Here is an 11,031-nt window from a genome sequence, read left to right on the forward strand (position 1 = left end):
TGCATGGCATAATGGAAATACTTAATAGAAAAATAAATGAAACCTCAAAACAGTAAGAAATGCAATTTACTAGACCATAATAATTTGAGATATTTACAGATATACAAAACAGTATAGACTTTAGCAAGAACCAGAAACTGTGTGTTCTTATGTATGACCAGAGTAAGCTTTATCTACAGCTATAGTATTTTTTTCAAACTAGATATCATTCTGTAAGAAAGGAACAATTAAAAATAAGACTATCATTCAATTTTGTGTAGAACTAAATATTTTCATCCTGGAGGCTTTTGTTTTGTGTATGTTATATTGATATTGCTAGAATTGCAAACAGGATGATTTTTTTTTACAAGTTACCTTCTCAGAGAAAAATATACTTACGAGAAAAATATGAAATAATGTATCAGATAATTCTTTATGATTTACACTTGATTATTATTGAAAGTATCAGCTTATAATATTTCCATAGGCCATCAGGAAAGTTGGCAAGGGAGCAGAGACCAAGAGGGACAGGATGAGGACAGGAGTCAAGAGGGTTCTAGCCTCACTTCTTCATTTATTTGTGTCCTTGAATTTGGCACCTGTCAGTGGTCTAAGAAGAAAAACATTAAATAACTGTTGGTGTCTACTTTATCTTAAACCCATAAATGTTTCATGGAATAAATTTGACAACTTTTAACCTTTTTTAAAAATCTAGGCTTTTGATATTAAGTACCAGATACAGATAAATGGAAATCCATGATAAAAGTGCCACCTCAAGTTACTAGCCCATGTCCTGGTGATCTGTATGGGATGGTGGTCTATTAACTAACTTTCTTTTCTCCTAATAAGATTACTTTCCATTCATGGATACCAATGTCATTTGGCTTAACTCTGAGAAACTATTATCAGGGGACTGATCTGGAACCGAGTTCTCCGCTAATGTTTCTGCTGGCTTTGCTTTTTCTCAGGCTAAGCGTTCTACATTGGAATCTGGATAAAGTATTTCAGCAAAGCACTGAGTTTACTTCTGTCCAACCTATTGACTAATAGCAGACTCAAAGCATCTACTATTTCATTATTTGCCCCCTAGCATCAGCAAGGTATCACTTTACAGCATTATTAACTTGAAAAATATGCTATAAAGCATATTTCTCAGAAGTTTTGCTCTGACATGGGTGGGGTGTAGGACCTGGTGGGGATGTTCTGCCAGGAGTATCCACGAGCTTGTAACAGTTTCCTCTAGTAGAAACTTCCCAAGAAAATGCCTCCACCATAGTAGAGAAGGGTGAACTGTATTGCCGAAGTGAAAGCTTTTCTTTTTCAGTTATTTTTGGTTTTTCCTTCTGTATCTTTTATTTCATACGGTTTAAAGAACAATATGTAAAATTGGGAAAAAATTTGTGTTAATTTCCCAGTTAAATTTCCAACACACCCTACCTTAGTTTTCTTGACGTTCAAAATGGGGACAATATAACCTATCCAACCGTAGTATAGAAAAATGGAAAATGGTTTTTGTAGAAACAATGAAAAACTGTTTTCATATAAAATAATGAGCTCATACTAATGTATAATGTCTTTATTTTTATCTCATTATTTAAATGATATCTCTCTTTAAAAATCTATGCAGATGGTTCACAAGCACCAGCCAGGCCTCCTAAACCACGACCCCGCAGGACTGCACCAGAAATTCACCACAGAAAACCCCATGGGCCTGAAGCAGCATTGGAAAATGTCGATGCAAAAATTGCAAAACTCATGGGAGAGGGTTATGCCTTTGAAGAAGTGAAGAGAGCCTTAGAGATAGCCCAGAATAATGTCGAAGTGGCCCGTAGCATCCTCCGAGAATTTGCCTTCCCCCCTCCCGTCTCCCCACGTCTAAATCTATAGCAGCCAGGACTGTAAACACCAGAACACAAAGCAATTGCTGAATATTCCAGATGTGTGGAAAGGAGAAAAGTGAGATGGAATTCAAGAGAGAACGTCTCCTCCTCACGTGGCATCTTGAGAAGAGAAAGGCTCGGAAGTGCTGCTTCTCAGAAGACAGCTTATTGCTCAGGATGCCAATGGCCGCGGCTTCCTTATTTTTGCTAGCCATACTTTTAAATCAGGGTTGAACTGACAAAAATAATTTAAAGACGTTTACTTCCCTTGAACTTTGAATCTGTGAAATGCTTTTCCTTGTTTACAAGTTGGCAAAGTTGCAGTTTGTTTTTTAGTTTTGTTTGGGGACTTTTTTGATACCTGTACTGTGTTCTTGATAGACCCTCTGTACAGTGGTCAGGTCTGCTGTAACATTTTCTACCAACTCCCTTGCTGTCTGCGTCAACAGCTAAGTCACATATTCATTGTGATCGCTCCCGTCCCACCCCCCCGAACCCAGGTCCAGTTCCATTTCTCCCATTTACAAGATGCTTTAAAGGTTCTGATTTTCAACGTATCAAATTAATGCAAAAAAAGTGTGTGGCCTTCACTACTGAGTCTTTTCTTTGGAAACCATCACTGTTGAGAGATGGGGAAAATCTGAAATGTATAAAGCATTTTTTGGTCAGTGAACTGCCTTTTATAAGGGGTTTTCATATAATATAGAAGAGCTTCCCTTTTTGTGTAAGTTTTGTGATCTTCCACACTCTCATCTTTGTCATCCCAGGGGTGTCACGACTCTAAAAAAAAAAACCTAAAATATTAGAAAGCAACTACCGCAGAGGTGGGAGAATACACTTGAACATGACAATGCCATATTGAAGTTATATAATGAGGTCCCCTGATATTTATGCCACATTACTTTGAGGCATGCTGAATAAGAGGGCCGTCTCCCAGAAGTACATTAATAATTTTCAGATAAAACTATGACCATACCTTTCCCAAAGTGGAATAGAGTTCATTTCCTGTTTGAGTGATTACACTCTGGTACCTAAAAAGTTTAGGAACCAGTTCATATTGCAGTGGAAATGTTACATCTTTGATGCACTGTTAAGTAAGTGCTAATGCTACTGTGGCAATGTTTATTTTTCTTTTGCAAAATTCTTAGTAATTTTCTCTCTCCCATCAAATTAGGGTTCGTATTTAATTTTTCAATTCTCTCATTCATTGCTCCACATTGCTCCATCCAGTCAGGTATAAGAAATTTATATAGTTTTGCCTTTTTTGCAAAATGGAGGTTGGTTCTTCAGAAACCGTGTTATTACTTTTAATAAACCTACAAATATTTATTGGGCATCTATGATGTGCTCCACGCTGTCAGGCACTGTGTTCTTAAAGCACAAACCGTCACAAACTGATTCCATTGTAATATTCTGTTATCCTTTATCTGCACTTTTGATGGTGAAAGTGTCTCTGCTGGACAAAGCCTAGAAGGTTTCCACCAGCGCTTTAGAATTTTCAGGCAATCTGCTTTTTTTTTTTTCTTCTTAAGTTAGTGAAGAAATTAGACAAAACCAGGTCTGTGTTAAATGCTTGAACCCACAGAAGGTTTTCTAAACGTGGACTGATTGCAGGTTTGTGCACATTTCTGCCACTCCTTTAACTTCACACAGTGTGATGTAAAAAGATGCATCTGATAGTGAACCTTTCTTCAGGATTTGAAAGCATGTAACCAAACATGTGGCAGAGCCAAAGGAAATTAACAGTCAAGACTTGTGTAGTCATTGTGTTGACCTGGGGAGGGAACTAACGCATTCCTTTGTGAGCTGACATGTGCCCTTACTTGACAGTTTCATCTCCTGACATGAGGTACCTGAGGAGTCACAGGCCTTGGATAGTTTGTGCTCATATTTTAATTTCTTCAGCTGATTCTGAGCTGGTTCATGTCCCTGGAAGAGAAGTTTTAATTTGCTTTAGATGTTCTTCCTGTAAGTAGGTATATGAGGGCAGTTTTTTACACTTTTAAAAACTGCATTGGCTAATTCTCCATTGCTTTATGAACTCCATGTTATGTCATCATGATTTTTCATTTATTTTATTAGTTTCTGATGTCACGTTGGAATAGCACTGTGGTTTTTTTTTTAATGACTTGCTGATCTTAGGTACAGTCTAAAAGCCAAAAGTTGCCACTTCATTGTGATAACATTGTTATAACATTCTTAATAGATTAGAGAAGGATGTAAAATACGAATATTAGGAAGCATAGTATATTCTCATTCAAACAATTTTCAAAAAATGTGTGAAAATTTCCAGTGAGGATTAGAAAAAGACTGGTGACAATATAGTAAATTTAGGCCTGAATTTTTAAAAATCTATTTTGCAAAGAAAACTTACTAGCCTCCACCAAAATCTCTCTGTATCTAGTACTCAATAGCAACAATTAGTTTTATCATTAAAAAGAACGAATCAAAATTTTGTATGGAATGGAAAGAGGGAAACTTTCTATCAAACACTATCATGAAAAACCTATTGCTACCTATTACCTATGACTTATCAAACTCAGAAGTTTTTTTTTAGGAAATAATTAAACCAAAATACATTTTTAAATTATAAAAGTGACTAGCCATTAATGGTTGGAAATGAACCAGGTTTGGTTTCACTGAGATCCAAAAAGTTTGACATTCCTCCCATGTCTCAAGACTTGGTAATACTATTTTTAAAGCCAGTATGACATATAATTCATATAATTAAAACAGATTGTGGCCAACATTAACCTGCTCTCCCCTGTCCCCCAACATATTCTGGGGGTAGAAATACTTATTCTCAAAGATAGTCCAGTAAATTAATCTCCACAATCTCTTTTTCCCCTTGATGTCTGTAATATCTATCCTGGCCAAATTTTCTAGAATTGAATCAGCAGTGCTTATGGTGATCTTGAACTTCCTTCCACAAAGATGACCTTTAGCCCCTCCCCATCCATATTCCCTTGCCTATATTGCAAATAGTCTTCGTAATAGAGCCCTAACTGCAACTTCAAAGGGCCCATTGGTTAACTCAATATTTCACACACAAGAACACTTTCAAAGATTTCTTCGTAATGTGAATTTTTTCTCTTTCAGTTCCAGAAGCGTTTCCTACAGTTTGGACATTATTTTTCCTCTCGGATCTTCAACTTGAAGCTTTAATTTGCACTGAATTATCTAACCTGGTTAAAATTTTAATCTTTTCTCTTATGCTGACAGATTTGGAAGCAAATTACAGTATGTTTTCAACAATACAGGTACTGCCTGTTGACCTGGAATTTTAATGCTTCTAGGAAAAGTTTCCAGAAAATGACAGCAGTTGAGTGAAGGGTTTTCTTCCCAATTTACTATTTTATTTTTTTAATGCCTTTTTTAAACTTGTCTAATATGGCAAAATAGTTATGTGTTCAATTAATTTATATTTTATTCATCCTTTTTCAATTCTGGTTATTATGTAAACGCCAGTACTTTATCTGTTCTTTTAAGGTATTTTATAAAATGAATGTTAACAAAAGCAGAGTTGGTATTTTATTTTTCAAATGAATGCAAACATTTCTTTCACAGCACTTCTATGTTGTATTTTTTTCCTTCGTGTTAAGCAAAAGACATTTGACTTAAGAGCTAACCGGCCAAAGTGGTACAAAATACCCATCCCAGATGACTTAGTTATTAAATACCAAAACCATATCATTTAAAGATATTTCACAGAGATAAGCTACTCCCATGTCTTAGAACTGAAAGTCAAAAGTTATATTAAGGTTCTGAGTAAGAAATATATCTGGGAAAGGCTGACAGTCTTCTGATGACATACCATATAATTGTTCATTCTTAACCAACAGTAACATTTATTCTTTAAATTCTTGATTTTTCTAATCATTTGTTACTGGCCAGTACACATTAGGGAGAGAACAATGGCGATAAACCATGTTAATAAGTGCTTTTATATCAGGAACCATAGCAGAATGTTGTGAAAAATCATTGGTACATGCAAAATCTCATGCATAGTAGTGCTTCAAAGCACACAATTAAATGGAAGATACAAGCACGTAATTCCAATACAATAAATACTGTACATAAGTTATCACATTGTACTGGCATTATGTGCTTATGGTAAGTGCTGAAGAACTATACTGGGCCCTTAACATATGCAAGGAACTTAGTATCAAAGCATTTAATGCTTTGTGACCACCTAGTGGGGTGGGATAGGGAGGGTGGGAGGGAGGGAGACGCAAAAAAAAGAAAGAAAGAAAAATAAAAAAGCATTTAATCCTTTCAACAACCACATGCCTCTTCTAGGACTGTGAAAGTAAAGCAGGGTATGATACGTTCCTTCTGGTAAGCTAGACAAATGATAAGGCTGCGTAGCATTTTGTCAGCCCGAAAGAGAAGCAAGGTTTTTGCTGTTAAGAAAGAACTCCGGAGGTAAAGCTTTTCAAACAGGAACAGCACACATGATAAAAACACTTATTTAGGCAACGGTGAGAAGTAGTAGGGCCTATGGAACACAGCAGAGACTAGGGAGGGTATACTGATGTCTGAAGGTGAAGGACCATGCCAGTCACTCTCAGATCCTATGAACCATAGGATTAGAAATCACTTGCTGGAGGTCAGAGATGCTAATATCCATGAAAATGCCCAGAGAAATTAGGGTGTGTCTAACAGGAATTGCCACATCAAATAATCATCAGGATAAGGGAAATTTAATTTTCATGGCTTTCTTTCATGTCCCTCTTTTGTTTGATTTTTTTCAAGGGAATCTGGGCAGTATTCTTAACCACCTATTTTTGCTTCTTTTTCATCCTTACTGCCACCACCCTCTTTTGGGTCTGAATTTTGACTGCCCTAGAATTTTAAATAGCCTGTAATTGACCTCTATGGCTCTAGTGCAAGACAGAATGAAGTTTCTGAAATTCAAATCCAGTGTTACACCGATGTAAAACTCCTGATGACTTTCTATGGTAGGGATTCCTTGTCTGCATTCCTCTTTCTACTCATCTCCCACTCCAGACCCTCTTCACTTCTGCTGAGCTGGCAACTGCCCAAATGAGCTCCATGTTTTGTACTTGCTAGTCCTTCTGAATATTCCTTTCCCTTTTTCCAGCCTGTACTATTCATTCTTCAAAATCCAGCTCCATCATTTCCTCTGTGAAGCATTTCCTATCTTATCCCACATGTCAAGTTGAGCATGTCATCTACATCTCACACGGCACCAATATTCTAATGCTTACCATGTGGTTTTTGCAATTACTTCATTCTACAGATGGCCCCAACTAGACTGAACTTCTTTAATCTATGTCTGTGTCCCAAGCTCCTAATATAGAGCCTAGCACATAGTAAACAAATGTTTCGAATAAATGAAAATGGCACTCTTAAGCAGCCAACAGTGGAAACAGTCCTGAAAGCTAGTAAAGCTCTGCAACTAACTACCTGTGTGGAATGCCATCTCTTTGATTCGTCTTTCTTCACCCATGGACTAGGAAATATAAAAGTGTACTCACTAACGTGATTACAGTAGATGCCTTAGTTTTTCTTCACTGTTTGGATGGGGAGCAAAAGTTATTTCATAACAAAAAAAAAATCATTCACAAAGTAAAAGCTAGGAGGTTTTGAAATTTAATTTGAAGATTTAACTTTTTAAAAATTTATTCTTTTTAGTAACTTGAGAGGCTAAGAGAATACTTAATTCTTCATAAAGAGGTTATGACAAACATGTCTGTTCAAGAGACTACTGCTCACATATTCCCATGGCAATGTAACAGTGGTTAAGAGTGCAGGCTCTGGAGCCAGACTGCCTAAGATCAATTCCTATATCTGCTCCTTCCAAGTTACATGACCTTAGACAGGTGTCCTAACCTCTTAGTGCATCAGTTACCTCGTCTGTAAAATAAGAATAGCAACCAAACCTACAGTAAAGGATTTATAGGGGGCTCAGTGAGTGAATACTGATAAAGAACTTAGAACATGTCTAGTACCATTGAATGCTCAATAAATGGCAGCTCTAATTACCACATACCCTAAAGAACTTAAGCCACATTTCATCTCCCAGGACCCCCAGAGTAGATGGCAAAGAGAAGCATGTCAGATTTATCCTATCTTTTCACATAGCAAAAGGTAGACAACAGTAACAAGTTTGTTCTGGCTAAACTGAGAAAATTTAAAACTTTGAAAGGTAATGAGCTACACATTCTACTGACAAATTGCAGAGTTGAGTTTTTAACGTAAAACATTTACTATCATCATGCACTCTTCCTGTGTGTTTGCTACACAAAGCCCAATACAATGAAGGTAGAGATTAGAGGTGGTGAGATGGCTAGATCACCAAGGTTAGTCTGGGCTCCTCCAGAGCTGCTTTCTTCTGCATTGACCACCACCTAGACCAAATACTCAGAAGCTCTACTTTATTAATAGATGAAAGCTTTTTTTTTTAAGTTTAAAATCTAGTTCAAGCACAACAAATAATTTTGTCTTTGGGATACAGAGAAAAGTGGCATAACTAGTGGGTTCCTTTAGTCGCTTCATACTAAACCAGAGGTAGAAGAAGATTTTCCCTAGAATGAGGCTATAGCCCCAATGCTGAAAACAACAGGTACTAACTAAATGCCTCTATATTCTACAAACCCACCTAGCGAAACTCTGCAGGACTCATTGAGAAGCTGGTAGCAGAACTCTCATCCACAGCCTTCAAAATATATACACAGAAGATGACTGACCTGGGAGAAGTGAGTAATGGGTGAGAATGTTATGGACTGAATCCACCTCTCCTAATCCAAGTAATGTTATCTGCAGAAAAAAGTCAATTACAGAGATTAAGAAACTGTCATTTAATTCTACTGAATGTCTACTTACACCATGGACTGATGTGCCATCTGGGAGTATTTGAGCAGAGTGAAAACAAAACGGTCAAGAGGGACTTGCAATGAATCACCTGACAAGCAGCCTCACCAGTGGGAGGGCAAGGATACACATTCTTACAAGACAAGCAGACCCCTGTTGAGGCAGCTGACCTTAAGCCATCTTGACACAAGAAGGCTGCCTCTAAGGCACAATAAGCCAAGCATCAAAAGACTTTGAGTTGTATGCCACTGGACCAGGCATGAGGGAACCCTGCCAGTGAATATCTTTTGTGTCAGATAGTAACCCAGTGAAAAGAGAAAATTTTAAAAGCAGCAAGAGAAAACCATACAAGGGAACCCCCATAAGGCTGATTTTTCAGCAGAAATTGTGCAGATCAGTAGGAGTGCCATGATATACTTCAAGTGCTAAAAAGAAGAAAAAAAAACCCTACAACCAAGAATTCCCTATTTGGCAAGGTTATCACTGAGAATTGAAGGAAAGACAGAATTTCCCACACAAGCAAAAACTAAGAGTCATCACCACTAAACCAGCCTCACAAGAAATGTTAAAGGGTCTTCTTTAAGGGAAAGAGAAAAGGATATCGCTAGAAATAAGAAAATATATTTTAAAAATCTCTATATCACTGATATAGGCAAATACATAGTAAAGGCAGTGGATCAACCACTTAAACAGCTAGTATGAAGGTTAAAAGACAAATTCAAAAAATCAGCTATCACTACAATAAGTAGTTAACTTAAGGGATATACAAAATAAAAAGATATAAAATATGATGTCAAAAACATAAAATATTGGGAGGGTGGTAATAAAAAATCCTAGAGCTTTTAGAATATGTTAAACTTAAGTGACTATCAGCTTAAAACAGATAGACAGACAAACAGATGTGAACCTCATGGTAACCACAAAGCAAAAACCTACCATAGATACATAATAAAATAAAGATAAAAGAAACCAAATATAACATTAAAGAGAGTCATCAAACCACAAAAGTAGAGATTTAAAGAAGAAAAAAGAACAGAATTACAAAAGCAACCAGAAAACATTTAACACAACAGCAATAAGCACATACCTATTGACAATCACTTTAGATATCAATGGACTAAATGCTCCAGTCAAAAGACACAGGATGGCTGAATGGATAAAGAAACAAGACCCGTCTGTATGCTGCCTACAAGAGGCTCATTTCACTCACTTTACAACTCACTTAAAAACACACAAAGTGAAAAGATGGAAAAAGATATTCAATGTAAATGAAAACAAAAAGAATGCTGAGGTAGCAATATTATATTAGACAACAGACTTCAAAACAAAGACTATAAGAAAATACAAGGAACAGCATTACATAATGATAAAGGGGTCAATCCAAGAAGAGGATATAACATTCAGAAATATTTATGCACCCAACACAGGAGCACCTAAGTATATAAAGCAAATGTTAACAGACATAAAGGGAGAAATTGACAGTAATACGGTAACAGTAGGGAATTTTAACACTCCACATATAGCAATGGATAGATCATCCAGACAGTATATAAGGAAATACTGACCTTAAATGATACACTAGAGCAAATAAAATATATATATGTATGTGTATATATATATATAATGTGTATGTATATATGTATATGTATATATATGGAACATTCCACCCCAAAACTGTAGAATACACATTCTTTTCAAGTACACATGGAACAGTCTTCATAACAGACTACATGCTAAGCCACAAAATAATTATCAATAAATTTAAGAAGACTGAAATCATACCAAGCATCTTTTCAGACCACAATGGTATGAAACTAGAAGTCAGTTATAAGAACAATACTGGAAAAGACAAAAACATATAGAGACTAAACAACATGCTACTAAAAAACCAATGAGTCCCTGGAGAAATGGAAAAGGAAATTTTAAAAAACCTTGAAAAACACAACCATACAAAATCTATTGGATGCAGCACAAGCAGTCCTTAGAGGGAAGTTCATAGCAATACAGGCCTTCCTCATAAAACATGAAAAATCTCAAATAAACAACGTAACCTACCACTTAAAAGAATTAGAAAAAGAAGAAACAAAAGCAAAAAACCTAAGTCAGTGAAAGGAAGGAAATAATAAAGATCAGAGAAGAAATAAATAGAGATTAATAAAACAATAGAAAAAAAATCATTAAAGCCAAGAGTTGATTCTTTGAAAGGGTAAACAAAATCGATAAAGCTCTGGCCAGACTCACCAAAAAGAAAATAGAGAAGTCCCAAATAAACAAAATAAGAAGTAAAAGAGGAGAAATAACAAGAGATACCACAGAAGCACAAAAAACTATAAGA

General features: G+C 36.1%; 1 protein-coding gene across 5 annotated transcripts in view; it reads left to right on the top strand.

Moving 5' to 3' along the window:
• Positions 1 to 5,428, top strand: part of CBLB (Cbl proto-oncogene B) — a 208,719-nt gene extending 203,291 nt beyond the window's left edge. For all 5 annotated transcript variants that reach the window (XM_036850161.1, XM_036850163.1, XM_036850165.1 and 2 more), the window contains one exon: positions 1,607 to 5,428. In XM_036850161.1, coding sequence (XP_036706056.1) covers positions 1,607 to 1,866 — 260 coding nt within the window. In that variant the 3' untranslated portion in view covers positions 1,867 to 5,428. The remainder of the gene's footprint in view (positions 1 to 1,606) is intronic.
• Positions 5,429 to 11,031: the final 5,603 nt, after the last annotated feature.

This window comes from Balaenoptera musculus, chromosome 4 (assembly GCF_009873245.2).
Source record: "Balaenoptera musculus isolate JJ_BM4_2016_0621 chromosome 4, mBalMus1.pri.v3, whole genome shotgun sequence".
Classification (NCBI taxonomy): Eukaryota; Metazoa; Chordata; class Mammalia; order Artiodactyla; family Balaenopteridae; genus Balaenoptera; species Balaenoptera musculus.